Source organism: Corvus brachyrhynchos, unplaced genomic scaffold, assembly GCF_000691975.1.
Source record: "Corvus brachyrhynchos isolate BGI_N302 unplaced genomic scaffold, ASM69197v1 scaffold67, whole genome shotgun sequence".
NCBI classification, from domain to species: domain Eukaryota; kingdom Metazoa; phylum Chordata; class Aves; order Passeriformes; family Corvidae; genus Corvus; species Corvus brachyrhynchos.
Genome location: NW_008239114.1, coordinates 1,300,765 through 1,317,804, shown reverse-complemented (window position 1 = coordinate 1,317,804; position 17,040 = coordinate 1,300,765). Strand labels below are relative to the sequence as shown.

The window sequence follows — 17,040 nt, the reverse complement described above, 5'->3', positions numbered from 1 at the left end:
ACACTGAGATTCCATTTCATTTGGTTTAATAACTCCTTTGTAATATAACACAAGGCAAGATGACCTTGAGCAGCTTAAAAAGAACCCCAGAACCTTAGCAAAAGCACGGATGTAAATCACTGAAACCAAAGCAGTCTTTCTTTGCTTGGCCAGAGTGTGAAGATCAGGATTCAGACGACAGATCCCTGAACAAACAGTCGATCCGAGAGCGGCGACGGCCGAAAGAGAGAAGGAGAGGCACCGGCATCATCTTCTCAACACAAGATGTAAGTTTGAGTTCCTTAGAAAGAGAAACTCCAGGGTGAATTTTCTTCCAATTCCAACCTTCAGGGTTTTTTTCCCAGTCCATTGATTTCCCAGGTCACAAGCCACCTGAAGTATTTTCAAATTTCTTCAAGCCCAAATTTGTCTGCTCTTTAGGGCCCCTGAAAGAAAGACAATAGGAAGAAGAGCTGTGTCATGGTCATTTCTCTTAGTTCTGGTCTCAGAGGATTTCTTCAGTCTGAGGGAAGAAATCCAACCCTCCAAAGTTTGGTTAGAGCCTCAGCTAGGAAAATAGATCACCTTTTTCAGGAGAGAATAAGAATTATGAAATTATAGTTAACAAGTTGAGTCCAGAGTCAGCTGGGATGCCATGGTAGTTCATATTTGCTCCATGAAATCTTGGAGCAGTTACAAAGAGCAGTGGCTTAGAGAGGCTATGCAAGGGCAGGATACCTGGGATGACTCCAGTGTTTCCACCTGGAGTCTAACTGAAGTGGAGATACTGACATAATATTAACTTCCAAAAGTATTTCAGATGTGCAGTTTTTCCAAGTTTTTTTTCCCTCAGTGTGTTAGGGACTTCCTCACAACTCCTCAGAAGCATTGGAATGGCAGGAACCATCTCAAGAGAGTCATTCTGTCCTCAATACCAAGATCTTCTAAGTGGCCATTAGGTCACCAAACCAGATCTGATAATTAGCCAAAAGCATCTGGACAGGCATTTCTTTTGACAGAATTTCTCTTAACTTTAGCATCAAATCATTTTTTCACTGAAAGGGTGGTTAGGGACTGGCACAGGCTGCCCAGAGCAGTGGTGGAGTCCTTGTTCCTGGAAGGGTTCAAAACACAGATAGACTTTGCATTTTGTGATGTGGTTGAGTTGGTGTGTTCAGTCAAAGGTTGGACTTGCTGGTCTTGGAGGTCTTTGCCAACCTTAATGATTCTGTGATTCTATAAACAATACATTATCTTCTTGTGATAAAGTTTTGTTCTCTCCAAAGCTGCCTAATTATATTGTTTGCCTTTCCTTTCCTCCTAGGATGATGATGAAGTTGATGGAAATGAGGAAGTGAAGGAAACTCGGGTAAGTGAGACCATATTTCTGAGTTCCAAGTATCAATTCCTTACTGATTTCTCTTCTGAAAGATAAGGTATATCTGCAGAGTGGCCTGAGTTCAAAGTTGGCTCCTGGAGAGCTGCACAGGAGTTGTGGAGCCTGGAGGGAATGCAGCAGTGGGGCTGCAGTGCCAGGGCAGTGGGATCTGAGGTGTCCTGGGGAAGGTGTGACCTTGGATCTCGGAATCACTGTTATTTTGAACAGTATGTTCTGTATTTCTGAAATCTGCTCTCCCGTCCCCTCGCGAATTTGTTTTCCTGTGGGAAATGTTCTCTGCAAGCAGCATGTCAGAGGTTGTCCCATGTTCCCCTGTTCTTGCAATATTCTCATCCTTTGAGGCCCTTTCTTTCCTTTTATAATAATTACTGAGTCTTTCCAAATTGCCTTGGTTTCCTTTGGTTTTGTTTGTCTTTGTCTGAAACACGTTTGAGCCTGACAACATGACTGACTCTGACAATGTCAAAGCTAAATACGTTTCCAAGCTATTACAGCACAGTGTGGAAGACCTGGGAGAAATAGCAAATGGAAGGTTGCATAGGGGTCAGCCTGCTTGTGGGATGTTTCACTTTTGCTGGAAAAAGTTGAACTTTCCCTGTGCTTTGCAATGCAGTAGAGTGATTGAAGCGTCACTTCGTTGCAATTACCTGGTTCTTTGCTGAAAATTAGCAATAACACTCTTCAGACTCTATTTTTGTTTTTCTTCTTGCAATATTCAGTCAGAATGCGGCAAAGTCACGGCGAGCCTTGCTGGGACCAGAGACTCACGTGGTGCTGGGATGGCTTTTAGCATGTGCTTATCTTTCCATGCCAGCCGTTGCTTTCCCAGTGCTTACTTTGCACTTCACTCCACTTGAAATGTGAGATATTCCTGCTCACAGAAGCATCACCTGCTTCAAGGAGCCCAGCTCTTCCCACAGGAGTTTCTGCTCATCACAGTGCAGAGCTTCCTGAAATCTTCACTGCACCCTGCAGGAAAGATTTGGCCATTTATCGTCATTAAAATTATTTTGACATTTCTGCTGCCTCACTGTAAGACTGAAGGAGGGGAGTTTTGTAATGTGTAAAAAGTAATAATCATAATAGGGACACCTTGTTTCCAGCAGGCATGTTTGGGACTTGCTGGGAATGTCTTGTTCTTCTGGGAAGTTGTCCCAGATTACCTAAATTAAGACAAAAGAGTAGCTGAGGCTGCAGCTTTGGAGGCTTCCTGGAGTCTAGTCCTAAAATTGCTGAAAATTTTATTGAGCACAGTCCTCACTGCTCATGTAAATGGATAAGCTGGACTTTGGGAGAACCCAGCTGCCCAAAAATTCAAGGTCACCCAGTCTCTTACAATTAGTAATGCTGGTTTTCCCCAAATTAACAGCAAGGATTCCTTTTGTCTAACACTTTGCATGATTTTCTTGTGGGATCCATCTAACAGCAGAGCAATTTCCCTTCAGTTCCATCAGCCCCTTTGTGCAGGTGCTTCGGGGCGCCAGCACCGTGGTTTCTTATGCACCCAACGTGCCTTAGACCTGGGTTAGACTCTCCTCCCACTCTGATGGAGCTGTTTTTCCCATTTTCCCAGTCCTCTTGTTTTTATCCAGTTCCCAGTTTTATTTTCTTCAATGCATGCCTCCAACATCATGTCACTTGGTCAGTCTTCCCTGGTTTATTTGAGATCCAAATCAGAGATATCTGTCCTAACTAGCCATCGCTTTGGCAGGAATCGTGGAACAGCTCTCTGTTTTCCATTCTAGTGCCAATAAAAAAGTACAGTTAATAATCATTAATTCATCAATAACTATAATTCTAGAATGGCAGGTGCCAAATGTCACCAGGTTGTGAACTTGAGCCCATTTTAGTAGCAGAACCCCAAAGAATCTGATTTTATGGGAACAGTTACGTTTTTCCTCCAGTGTTTATATCTTGGCTGATATCAGGATGATTCTCATGGAAGGCAAAAAAAGGCCTTACTTGAAATCCCTCCTCCAAGCTCTGCAATGCTGGCGACTAGCACAGGAAAAGTAAAGGCAGTTTTGGGAAGAAAAAAAGGAGCAAATACATGTTGTTCTAATTCTCAGAAGTGGATGAATTATTTTGGCTGAGCTCACAAGCACCAGTGGGAAACCAGCCCAGACACTTTGGCTGAGCTTTAGGCAACTGAGTGGTCTCGTAGTGGGATGTGTCAGGATCCTCCATGTGTTCTGCTCCCACCCCACCTCCCTCCTTGGGATGCAGACTGCCTGGATGCACTGTGGAAAGTTGGAAGAGCAGACAAAGTTTTATTGTGGAATAAATGTCCAAGGCTACAAGGACTTCAGCTGGAAAAAGCCTCTGGGGAAGCAGCTTTAGGAGAACTTTTTACGTGGTTCCAGTGGGAAGGAGCTGTGAAGGAGAGAGTTTTTGTGAGGTCTGGGGAGACCTGAGCTCAAAGCAGAGGTGAGGGAAAAGTTTGGCCACAGTCTTGTCTCTGTTTCTCAGAAAGTAAAAATTGGGAGTGTCTGAAAGCTCATGTTAGACCTAGACTGAGCCGGGGGGAGGCTGGAGCTGGGAAACCTTCCCTGTTCCCTCGAGCCACTGCCTGTGAAATACCAGGGGGAATTCCAGTCTTGGTGAGGCCAGTGAGGACAAATGCAACAGAGTCAGTGCAGATGGGGATCAGTGGCCTAGTCTGGGATGCAGCAGCTGGAGGATGGTGATGAAGACGAAAGAGAATGGTCCAGTGTTCCATTTCTTTATCCCTGACTCTGCTGGCTTTGACTTGACCCCAACTTAAAATGATAGAATCTATTACAGACTGGTGTGGGTTGGAAGGGACCTTAAAGCCCATCCAATTCCAACCCTGCCATGGGCAGGGACACCTTCCACTGTCCCACGTTGCTCCAAGCCCATTTCAATCTGGCCTTGGACATTTCCAGGGATGGGGCAGCCACAGCTTCCCTGGGCAACTTCTGCCATTGCTATTGCACAGCAGGAACAATTGGGAACAAATTGGAAGAAAAGTGTATTTTAAATGACAGAGGATAGAGAACAAGTAGAAAATGTTTATAATCATTTAAAGGATTGTTTCTCCTTGCAGTTCTCTGCTGGAGCATTACAGATGTGCCTCGCCCATGGGAGAGTTTGTGAAAGGAAAACTTTAAATTCAGAGGAAGACACTGAGTGTTGTGTTCATAAAATAACAATTTCTGGGCAGTAAAAGTATCAAAGAAAATGTCTGTTGTCATGAACTGCCTTCAGGACAGTCTGTATAGCCCAGTATAAACCTCAGACACACTAATGGAATTAAGTTTTTTGGAAGAATAGCACTGAAACATTTGATTGTGAATTACAATTGCAGTAAGTGGATTAAATAGGCTCCATTCCTTTCTCCCTGCACTTTGATTTATGGAATGAACCAGGCTCACTCTGCTTTGTAAATAAGTGTTCTGCCTGCTTGTACTGTTACCATGAAATCACCAGATGCAACTGGACACCAATATAAATTAAATTTCTGTCCTAGAAGGGCTGAATTTCTAAGCTTAATTCCACGAGTTCTAAGGGAGGACCAATGAACTGGAAAATTCCTTATGCAAACTAAATGTCTTAATGTTATTGCTGATTCAGAGCTATGACCTGGGAGTCTTGATTTTGGTGTGTCCTATTTTTTCACCCATATTTTTGCTTTTAGTGCCATTTTATCCTTCCACGAAGGCTTCGGTTCAGCTTTTGTCATTGTGCTGTTTGCGTTTTTGTGAAAGGTGGACGCGATGAATAATTAGAAAATTAGGAGTAGCTTTTGTTAAGTGTTTTGTGAATGTCCTGTTGTAGCCAGACTGGGTGTACTGGGAGCCCTGGGAGTCTCCAGTTGTTGTTGCCCCTTTCCCAGTGTCGTGCCGGCTGACCCCGTGCCCATGGACTGTGTTTGGAAGCCAAGGAAGGCTCTGAGTCCTCCACTTTCAGGACTCACATTGCCTAATATGGTAAGGTATGTCTGCAAGAGCTGAGCTATTTTGCTGGGATACCAGGGAAAGTTGACCAGTAAAAGGAGCAAAATAGGTGAACTTCTGGCCAGCTGATAAGAAACTAAAATCCTTTCAATTCAGACAGTGCTATATGGTGGTGTTCATCCTATGCCTCATTGCTGCTGGCCCAGGGTCCCTTCTGGGGATTAAGGATATGAGTATTTTTCCCTGGTTTTACCCTTGAATGTTTATTTCTAGCAGAGATGTGTGTGATGTGGGAGGGAAACCATCTGGCCCCTGTCCAAGGGCACGTAGGTGGCACCATGCGTCACTTGCATCGTGTAGTTAAATTAGAGAGCATTTAATTCTGTGTAACATAAGGCTGGGAGAGATTGGCTCTGGTTAGTCCTGTTTATAAACAAATTGCTCTAATGGGCTGTGTATGCTGCAAGGAAAGATCTTTAAAATGCATAGCAATATAAAACAGCAGCAAAGTGCTGCAGGAGGGAGCATGAGCTGAGCCTTTGCCATAGAGCTTGAATATGGTGAAGAGCATCCTCATGGTGTTTGGAGTGCCCTGGATTCTCTGGGGGGTGGAGGGGGCAGACAGCAGAGAAATTAAAATTCATTCTGCAAATATTTCTACAAAAATGCTTCATATGTGCACAGAGGATTTGCCTTGTGAGTTCTCCAGCCTGATGTGCTTGTGTTGGTTTTTTTTAACCTCAGTACGTGGAGAAGGGCATCAGCCTGGGTGGCTGCTCTCCTTATTGGTGCAGCACTTCACTCCTCAGCCTGGCTCTGAGCACCAATTTACAGCTCTGGGAGAACATATTGTTTGTGCCTAAAGCCAAGTGATCCAAGTGGGTTATGTGACTACAGGGTTACAGCTAAATGCCTTCAGGTGAATTCCTCTAACTCACCGAGTTGCTGAATTAGGAAGGTGTAATGTGAAGCTGTGATGGGGATGGGAATGAGTAACACAAGACCAGCTAAAATCCAGTCTGTGAGTCCTGGGAAGATGAAGCAAAACAGCCAGTCCTCCAGGAGTGATTTCCAAGGTCACAAACTCATAACTACTTAAGGTAACTTTATGCTTTAGCATCTTGTTTAGTAGATTGCTGTCAGACTTGTGGTGCAGTCTGAGGTGACTGATGTGTCCCAGTTGTCAGCAAGTCATTCCCCTGCAGCCATGGGGCTGGAAATGGCCCTGCAGCAGTCACCCTCAGCTCCCTTGGCTGCTGATGGCATTGCTGGGAGGCCTGTGCAGTCAGTTCAGATGATCCCAGTTCACCCCAGGCTCCTTTTCCTTTGCACCCATGGCAGCTATTGCACAGGGGTCTCAGGATCCTCTTGCTTTCTTCCCAGAAGGAGCAGTGTGATGGATAGGGTGGCAGCAGGATCCATGATACGTGTGTGCTTCTCTCCAGCGCTGTGTGGACACAGCACGGCCGCTCCAGGAAATGGGAGTGCTCACTTCAGTGTGAATGTTAGCCCAGACCCACTGGCCTGAGGAGCAGCATTGCTCCTGGACCATATCCCAAAGACAGAATTAATCTCATTATTGTTTTATATCTAATTGTGTTTATAATTCTTGACTTTTTAAAGGTTAACAGTGTATGGTTGTGCTTATACCTGTAACAGAGATCGTGTCACTTTTTGTGGGAAACTGTCAAAGTCTGTCTCCTTGTGAAATGTTCAAAACTATGGAAAGGAGAAATATCTCTGACTGCTGAACTACTTGGAGCAGGTTCTGGCCCCCTCTGGGAGCTGATGGTCGTACCTCAGTGTCAGTCATCCAGTGGGCTGGGGGAGGATGTCTCTCCTGACGTGATTGAAGTCATCCTCCAAAAAATCTGATCTGCTGAATTAAAATTTCTGCCTACAGCAGTAGATATCTGGGTGGGCCTTAGTGGCTGTGTTGTGGTGGCAGGTGCTGCCTCGGAGAAAAGAGATTGGGGGCAGTGGGAGCGGGGCTGCAGCACATGGAACTGGGATGTAACATGTTCAGGCCCTGCTGTCTGGCCCTTCTCCCCAGTGTGAGAATCTGCATCCAGCTCTGGGGTCCCACCACAAGAAGGATGTGGAACTACTGGAATGAGTCCAGATAAGGCCACAGAGATGCTCTGAGAGCTCTGGAGCCCCTCTGCTCTGCAGCCAGACTGGGAGAGCTGGGGGTGTTCACCTGGAGAAGAGAAGGCTCCAGGGATGGAGACCTCAGAGCCGCTTCCAGGGCCTAAAGGGGCCCCAAGAGAGCTGGAGAGGGACTGGGGACAAGGCATGGAGTGACAGAACAAGGGGAATGGCTTCCCACTGCCAGAGGGCCAGGATAGATGGGATATTGGGAAGGAATTTTTGGCTGTGAGGATGGAGAGGCCCTGGCACAGGGTGCCCAGAGAAGCTGTGGCTGCCCCATTCCTGGAAGTGTTCAGGGCCAGGTTAGATGGGGCTTGGAGACCCCTGGGCTAGTGGAAGGCATCCCTGCCCATGGCAGGGGGTGGGATGAGATGAGTTTTAAGGTCCCTTCCAACCCAAACCATTCTGTGACTCTGGTATTCTATGGATGCTTCTCTGTGGCAAAGCCCCTCATCGCCTGCCATCCTGTGCAGGCTGGTGCAGTCACACATTTATGTAGTAAATTATTTATCTCCCAGACATGTCCAGAAGGAGCAAAAAGTAGAAGCTGTATTGCCTCATGGCTAGCAGGGAACTTCGGAGTAATCTAAATTTGTTTGGAAAATTGGAGTCAAATTCTCTGGCAGTAAAATATCTTTTGGAAACAACCACAGTAGGAAAAATGGCATGTTACTGTGATATAAGTGTGGTGATGTTGTTTGTCCCTCGTGTCTTCTAAAAGGTCACTTTTTGTTTGGAGTTTATATCCTCCCACATACTTCTCTTCAGAACCAGCCTCATGTTTGGAAAGTCATTGTTAGTTTTTGCTCTTGGACATGGACTTTGCTATGAAAAGTAACATTATTTGGCAGAAGCTGCTTCATTGTTTGGTACGTCAAGATGTTGAATCCTTAAGCTGCAAAACTCCTTCTGGCAGCCATTTCCCACCTGCTCTACTTAATTTACACCTCATTGCTCATTATAGGGAGCCTGTAAGAAAGATGGAGAGGGACTTTTTACAAGAGCATGTAGTGACAGGACAAGGTGAAACGGCTTCCCAGTGACAGAGAAGAGGTTTAGATCAGGTATTTGGAAGAAATTCTTCCCTGTGAGGGTGCTGAAGCCCTGGCACAGGGTGCCCAGAGCAGCTGTGGCTGCCCCATCCCTGGCAGTGTCCAAGGCCAGGCTGGATGGGGCTTGGAGCAGCCTGGGATAGTGGAAGGTGTCCCTGCCCATGGCAGGGGCTGGATGAGATTTGAGGTCACTTCAAACCCAGGCCATTTGTGATTCTACAGCAGGTACCTACCAGGTACCCAATGCTGGGCACTGTTGTGGGTGAGTTTGGGTGTTTTACCATACAGGGAGTCTTTTCATTCATCTTAGATTTCATCCTTGGCAGTGGACATAACCTTCTGCACCACAGCGTGCTGCTGGTGAGGGATGGTCAGAAATAGGCTTGAAGCACAGTTGGATGGCAGTGTGTGATTTGCCTGGCCAGTGGCACTGGAGTATTGTTGTGTGACAGCCATGCACTTCCACAGCTGAGCTGACAGACAGGTTTTACAGCCATGGAATGGCTGTGGTGGGTACAGAGAATCTGATGAATGTAGATAAAGAGTAGAATGGATCATGACTATTGTGAGGGCCCCGAGATTTTTATTTCTCTATGTCATATTTTGGAAAGTCCCTTAGCTTGAAATAGCTGTTTCCATCTGGTTCTTATACTGCTGTTTGCTTTCTCAGCTTCCCTGACATGGCCTGTTCATAGCTGTGCAAATTGCTGTTGCATTCCTCCTTGTAAGAAACCTGGGTGGGAAGAGGGAACCTGTCAGGAAACACTTGCTGAGTGCAACTGCCAGACAGCTTCCCCTGGAAAATATTATGTTCCACACTACTTTATCCTTAATGGTTGGAACTGGGTGAATTCAATTGATTTTTTGCATGAGCAGTGCTCAAACTGGAATTGTGAGTGGACAGAGGAAAGCATCTCTCTGGATTTGCTGAAGCCTGTCCAGAGAAGGGCAACAGAGCTGGAGAAGGGTCTGGAGCACAGTTCCAGTGAAGACCAGCTGAGGGAGCTGGGAAAGGGGCTCAGCCTGGAGAAAAGGGGGATCAGGGGGGACCTTGTGGCTCTGCACAACTCCTTGATAGGAGGGGGCAGCTGGGGCGAGGGTCGGGCTCTGCTGCCAGGGAACAGGGACAGGACAAGAGGAAACGGCCTCAGGCTGGGCCAGGGGAGGTTCAGGTTGGATATTGCGGAAAATTTCTTCCCTGAAGGGGTGGTCAGGCCCTGGCACAGCCACCCAGGGCAGTGGTGGAGTCACCATCCTTGGAAGTGTTCAAAAAACATGTGGATGTGGCACCAGGGGGCATGGTTTAGTGGTGAACATGGCAGTGCTGGGGGAGCAGTTGGATTCAAAGGTTTTTCCAACAATCCTTGATCCTGTGATTCTGTGGTTTTATTGTGATGCATTTTTTGAACAAAGCACGGTACTGAGTTCAGGAAAGAAGCCTCACTGTGAAAAGGCAGAGCCAGGTCATGAAGCAACCTCTCCATAGACACCAGACCAATCTCTGGTGTACAGACCTGGCCAGGATTATGGGGTGACAATAGGCAGTGCTGGGGTTGCCTCAGGGGTTGTGCCCATGGCTGCATTTACAGCCTGAATGAAATCCTGTCTGTGATCTTCGAGACATTTATGTTTTGCAAAACTGCCACATCTGTCCCCTCCAACAGGAGCCTTTTGTGGCGCTGGTTTGTTGTTGCTGGTTATTGCCACTGTTGCCACCCATTTCTGTAACCTCTCACCATCAGCCTGTCAGGGGAGATTTAGGCTGGATATTGTGAAAAAGGTTCTTCCTCCAGAGGCTGCTGGGCACTGCCCAGGGTCCCCAGGGAATGGGCACTGCCCCGAGGCTGCCAGAGCTCCAGGAGCATTTGGACACCATTCCCAGGGATGCCCAGGGTGGGGTTGTTGGGGTGTCTGTGCAGGGCCAGGGGTTGGACTCGATGATCCCTGTGGGTCACTTCTGACTCAGGATATTCTGTGATTCTATGAAATACAGTTTAATAGCACATTCAGAGAGGGAACATGAACACCTGTGGGCTCTCTCAGAAACATTTCTGCCTTTGATATTCTTGAACTGTGGGTTTGTCTGCCCCTTCCAGGCCCTATCTCAGGTTCCCTGTGCCTTTGCTATAGAAGTGCAGATGTAGATTGGTTTACTGGGCTTGTCCTGAGCTTTATCTTCAAATGATGATGAACTCAAGACAGTGAAACCATCTCCCTCTCTGCAGGCTTTACTTTATATCCAGTTCTCCCCCTCTGAAGTTAGGGGTGTCCCCAGAGGGGTCTGTGAACAGCCCAGCTTCTCATTCTGCTGTACCTGCTGGCTTTACACCTTACCTGTTCTTCCAAAAACTCAACTCTGCTCCACAGAACTGCTGGAAGATGTTTCTCCTGCATGCAGAAGTGGGCACTTGCAGGTGCTAAAATGATGTTTCCCTGCTGAGAATGGTGCTTTTTGAACTTGCTTCACCCTTGCTTTTTATTATCTCTATTTATAAGAAAGGCAAAAGAAAATAACTCTGAAATGTTGTATTTTAAATGTGCTGTTCTCAGCCGTCACTAAATGATCTGCATGTGCTGCTCGGTGCTAATCCAGGTATGCCTAAGGCATGGTGCTTCCAGCTTTTTTGTGATAAATTTGGAGATGGGAATAAAAAGTGGGAGGAGAATGATGCTATAGATGCAATTATAGACTCTCAGCTGCTGTGTGTGTGTCTGGGAGGAGAGGAAGATCCTTCTACTTCCGATCTGCGTGGTACCCCAGCAGATCTGCTCCTGGGAATCCTGGCCTGTGCACTGCAGATGGGAGTGTTCCCTCCTCTGATTCGGATTCCATTTATGGAAAACTCCAGCAGAGCCTGCACATCCCATTTACAGCACAGCTACTGCCTGACTGTGTTGTTTTGTTCCAGTCCTTCAGCCCAACATAACCCTGACTGCCTTCTGCAGTGCTAAATAAACCCTGCAAGCTGTATTTGACCCTGTTAAAGCTTGAGGTTAATTTAAAAGTAATTTATTTACAGTAGGGTTTATATATCATGTACAGTTGCTATATAGCAGTAATAATAATAGTAATAATAATAATTTGAATTATTAAATCTTGAGATACAAAGTTCCATTAAATAAGTTAAATCAAATGCCCAGAAGTACAAATTGTAGACTAGAGTACAAGTAATGTTTTAATAACTTCTTTGTTGGCCTTGTTACTGCTAAAGGAGTTCACATGTATATGTATGTTCAGCTATATCTGTATATACAGTTCCTTGGCTGTTCCATACACACAATTCCTTGGCTATACTTGCTGTACAGCACATTAGTTTCTGTCATCCAGCAGCTCCTCAGCTCCCCATGACTATGCCCCAGGAATAAAAATCTGTATTTTGGAGTCAGTTTTTCTCTCACTGTACAAAGACACTTGGTCAAAATTACCTGCTCAGGTTACCTACAGTGTTGTGAGAATGTAACTGTTACTAAGCAATGCAGAGGGTAAGAGTGGAGCTGAGTCACTAAATTTTTTAGATTGAAAAAGACCAATTAAACACAAAAAAACCAACCAACCAACCAGTACCATCAGCCCCTGAGCTGGTGTCCAGTCCTTCTCCTGCTCCATGTGCATCTCCATAGCCAAAGCAGAAAAGCCTTGTCAGGAAAAAAACCACAATCACCACCCAGAACACAGAACAGGTGAGAAGACTCATGATCTGTCCCAACCTTAATGACACTGTGATTCTCTGTGTTCTGTGACCACTTTTGAAGATTGACTTTTGGCCACACCCACTGGGATAAGTGCCGGTGCTGCCAATTCCAAATTCACTCATTATGCACCAAAATGAGCAGTTTCTCTCCAGAATAAGCAGAATTGCTTTGCACAAAAAGTGGTGGGTGGAGTGAATAAACAGGTGAGAGCAGGAGGGTTAACAAGACTCAGCCTTTTCTTTCCAGGTGAATTCCTTTCCCAATGTTTTGGTGATAGTCTAGAGACATTTTACTGCAAGATCCTGTGTGGAGAAAGCAGTGACTGGTTCCATGGTGTCGTAGCCCCCTGGGTGTAACCCTTGCTCTGGCTGTGGAGCCCTGTGTGTTAAACCAAAACTGTTCCTGGCTGTTGGAGCCGACCTCGGGCTGGTCACAGCTTGTCCTTTGCAGATAACAACTCCTGGTCTGATCTGGATGTAGTGGCAGACAAGTGTAAGGCAAGGAAGATCCTCTTCCAGGACCAAGGCAGTGGTGCCATTAAGGGTGCACGAAGAATGGCTGTTACTTGGGGCTGAAGTAACCACAATACAGGACATCCTGTGGTGATGCAGATCACAGGATTCATTAAACTTTGCCCACAATATAGACATTGTTGCAAAGGGGAGGTGCAGGATTGTGGCACTATGGATTTCAGTTTCGTGGGCCAGTCCAGTGACAGAAAAGCAGTGGGAAATCTGACTGTTCTCAAAGGTAGTTCAATGGTAAATGGTCTTCTCATGTTTAAACTGAGTTTCTGGCACAGGATGCCCAGAGAAGCTGTGGCTGCCTCATCCCTGGAGGTGTTCAAGGCCAGGCTGGAGCAATCTGGTGGAAGGTGACCCTGCCCATGGCAGGGATTGGAACAAGATGAGTTTTAAAGTCCAAGGCTTTAAGGCTCTCCAACCCAAACCATTCTGGGGTTCTCTGGATAGTTTACAGAACTACTTTATGCCTAGAAACATTATTTTCTGGTCATATAATGACTTTGTAGCCTGACTCTTAGACACAACTGCCAGATTATTTTGTTCCATTTCTCCAGAGAAGTGTCATGAGAATAAATGCAGTTTTACAGTTGATTTAGGTATTGCATAAAATTACAGATTTCAGTGATTCCCTGGATCAGCACATGACTCGACAGACAAACAGCACATTCTGCTCCCGCAGTGGGAAACCCAGAAGAGGAGGGTGGGGAAGATTTGTTTACTTGAACAGCAAACAGCTGAACTCTGTAGAAGGAGGTGCCAGCAGGTACCAGAAGTGTCTGGGGTGGCATGAAGCGATTACGGAGGTTCTCTGCTTCTCAGAGAAAAGTGAGCAAAGTGGGCTCAGTGATAGGCTGAGGGAGCTCAGCCTGGAGAGGAGGAGGCTCAGGGGGACCTTCTGGCTCTCCACAGCTTCATGACAGGAGGGGGCAGCCAGGGGGGATCGGGCTCTGCTCCCAGGGAACAGGGACAGGACAAGAGGAAACGGCCTCAAGTTGTTCAGGGGAGGTTCAGGTTGGATATTGGGGAAAATTTCTTCCCTGAAGGGGTGGTCAGGCCCTGGCACAGCCACCCAGGGCAGTGGTGGATTCACCATCCCTGGAAATGTTCAAAAGACGTGGATGTGGCACCAGGGGGCATGGTTTAGTGGTGAACATGGCAGTGCTGGGGGAATGGTTGGACTCAAAGGTCTTTTCCAGCCTTGGTGATTCTGTGTCAGGTTCAAAGAAAAACATGAAGCCTTTTGCCTGCCTCTCCCTTTTCTGCTCGTCCAGTGTGGTTGGAATTCACAGGTAGCTGTGCAGCCCCATGTTCTTGCATCACTTGGCCCAGCACAGGAGGAGGTCACAGCAAGGGCTGTGCTACTGTTGAGACCCCATCCTCAAAGGCTCAGTATCATACTGCCATCTTAAACTGTTCCTAGCCCTTAGGCCAGCTGGGAAGGAAGGCTCATCCGTGTGACTGACTCCTCCCACCCTCTAGATCAGTGTGGCAGTGTCCAAGGTGCCTGTTGGGAAGGTCCCCAGGAGTGCCCAGTGGTACCCAGAGGAGCTTTGGTTGGCTAAGGACAAGATGATGCCAGAGACCTTCCCCCTGCTCGGTGATCACAGGGTTGTGTGCTGGGGCACAGGGGGTCCCTCGCTGTGGTTAATTTAGCAGACGTAGGCAGGGAGGCCCTGGGGGAAGGTCACAGTGCCGAGAACGTCCTGATGCTGTGTGGGCCCAGTTTGTGTTTTCTGCCCCAGCTGAGCCCTGTGTAGCTGGAGACACCACCGTGCTCCCTGGGACGTGCCTGTGCTGGGAGACAGGGGAGGTTTGGCTGCAGAGGAAAGAACTCAGCTGGATGGGAAGGAATTCAGTGAGGTACGTGGTAAGCCCGGTGTGAAAAATGCCAGCTAGGACTTTCAAGAGATAGTTTTGAGATAATTTGTTCCAAAAAATACCAACTACTCCCATTCTTCAAGTTGTATTAGAATTCTGGTCTCCCAAGAGGGCTTCTCCTCCTCTGCACTCAGAGAACGTGCCGCAGGCTTGCATCACCCCTGAGCATCACTGCAGCTCTGGCTTTAACTGCCAGATTTGTTTCTCATTTCTGTCCGCTGCAGGTTGGAATGTTGCAGTGCTGCTGACATTTGTTTTACCAGCATCATGTTCTGTAGGTGAAGATTTTCACCATAGATCAAAAGGGTGTATGTATTTTCCTCTCAAATATTTCGCTCAGGGTTTCATCCTATTTCTGGTACATAATTTTCATGCATATGAGTTCTCCTGTCTAACTAATTTTAAAAGTGGAGTACAAACACAGGCATCATCACCAAAGAAAGGGACAGGACAGACATCTGAATGGAAGAGGAAGTAGTGGAATCTGCTGAGCTGGAAGGGACCCACAGGGATCATCGAGTCCGACCCCTGGCCCTGCACAGACCCCAACAATCCCACCCTGGGCATCCCTGGCAGCGCTGTCCAAACGCTCCTGGAGCTCTGGCAGCCCTGGGGCCATGCCCATTCCCTGGGGAGCCTGGGCAGTGCCCAGCACCCTCTGGGGGAAGAGCCTGACCGCTTTTTGGGTGAAAGTGTCTGAAGAGTGATCATAGCCAAGACCACAGCTCTAACTACAGGAATACACTCTCTCATATAAATATGGGAAAGACATAATACTGTAGTATAGTTGTGCTGCCATAGTCCAAGGTGAGAAGAAACTTTTAAGGTTTTGCCCAGAAATAGGCCAGAACATGAAGTCAACATTCGGAGAGCCTCAGGGGATTGTGTCCAGGGGTTGTGGAAATGCTCGTGGAAGATGATTTTTGTGCGTGTCTTTCTGAAAGCTGTATGAATATTCCTTGGTAAAGTACACAGCACCACAGCTGAAGCATGGACCAGCCTGGTTCTGACTGAGGAATCTCCTGAGCATATAGGAACAGTCAGATCTAAACAACGACCTTGAACATGACAGAGCTCAGGCTGTGAGGAATAGCAGCACTGAAGGAGGGTCATGTTTCATACTTCCACTGGGGACTACTTGAAAGTAAACTGTCCAAAACAGCAGGAAGAAACCCCTAAATCAGGCACTCACTGGAATAATGCTGAAACCTGGCGTGTTTTGCCATATTGCATCTCTTGCTGCTCTCTGTCCCCTGGCTGATCAAGCCCCCCCTTCTCTCTAAAATGAGTTACTGGCCACCAAGCTGTGTTAGTCAGTGTGTGTGAGTCTGCACTGGGTCTCTTAAGTAATTACTATGGAATGGCTCAGGTTGTATTTTGGATTTGGGCTGTGAGGTCCATACCAAAATGTTGATTTTGGAACTTCTCTGCCCCTCCTCAGCAGAAACATGACCATGGAGGGATGCGAGAGTGGTTTATTTGGGACTGGATGGGAGAGGAAGCCAAACACTGCAATTTAGAGCTATGTAGCTCCGCCTTGGTGACTAAGCTGGGCTTTGTCAGCCCTGGAGCTGGGATTGGGACACTCCAGTGCACCACCAGCCAGTTCACCCAGTTTCACTTACACAGTTTTGAAACTCCAGAAACTGAGACTGGTGTGAAAGGATCACCCTGTGTGCAGGGTCTATAAATATGCATTTAAAGTGTCTGAATTACCTTGTTGTACAACAGAGTCGGGTTCCAGGCACAGGGAGAGGTGTGTGATGAGTGCAACAGATGGAGGCTGGAAAGATCAAGGTCCTGCCCAGCCTCCTGGAGCAGCGAGGTGCCTGTCACTGCCTCCTTGTGTATCTGGACTTCATTTCCTCACCTTGAAAGGGGAATGCAGAGATGTTACCAGGCAGAATTAGACCTCTCCCAAACCCTTTCTCCCCTCTCCTGCAGTCAGTGGATGATGAGTCCCCTCCTTCCTCGTGAAGAAGTATCAAGAAACCTGATCTCACTGTGACTTTCTTAGAGCAGGAAAATCTGGCAGCCCTGTCTCCTGCTCTCCCTGGTTACACAGTGATGCTGCATTGCCCCTGGAGAGGGAAGATGCTGGATGGCAGGAGGAATTACTGCAGCTGTTATTCCAAGCCCCTTCCCCTGGTCTGTGCCAGTTAAATTACCCAGGTGCCAAGAGGGTGCAAAAAGGGGCAAGATTTCAGAGCAACACAGAGTGGGATAACACTCTTAAAATATTTTTATAGGGATATTATTCTGCACTTCATTGAATGGTTTGAATTGGAAGAGACCTTAAAGCTCATCTCACTCCACCCCACTGCCATGGGCAGGGACACCTTCCACTAGCCCAGGTTGCTCCAAGCCCCGTCCAACCTGGTCTTGGTGGGAAATGTTTGATATTAAGCACATGTGAAGCTGGAGCAGGACACGTGCTGCTGGTGCGG

General features: G+C 47.1%; 1 protein-coding gene across 1 annotated transcript in view; it reads left to right on the top strand.

The window, feature by feature from the left end:
• The window catches only part of PPP1R12B (protein phosphatase 1 regulatory subunit 12B), a 102,499-nt gene that overhangs the window by 52,637 nt on the left and 32,822 nt on the right, over positions 1-17,040 (top strand). Inside the window, exons 17-18 of the mRNA XM_017739833.1 lie at positions 154-266; positions 1,304-1,348. Coding sequence (XP_017595322.1) covers positions 154-266; positions 1,304-1,348 — 158 coding nt within the window. The remainder of the gene's footprint in view (positions 1-153; positions 267-1,303; positions 1,349-17,040) is intronic.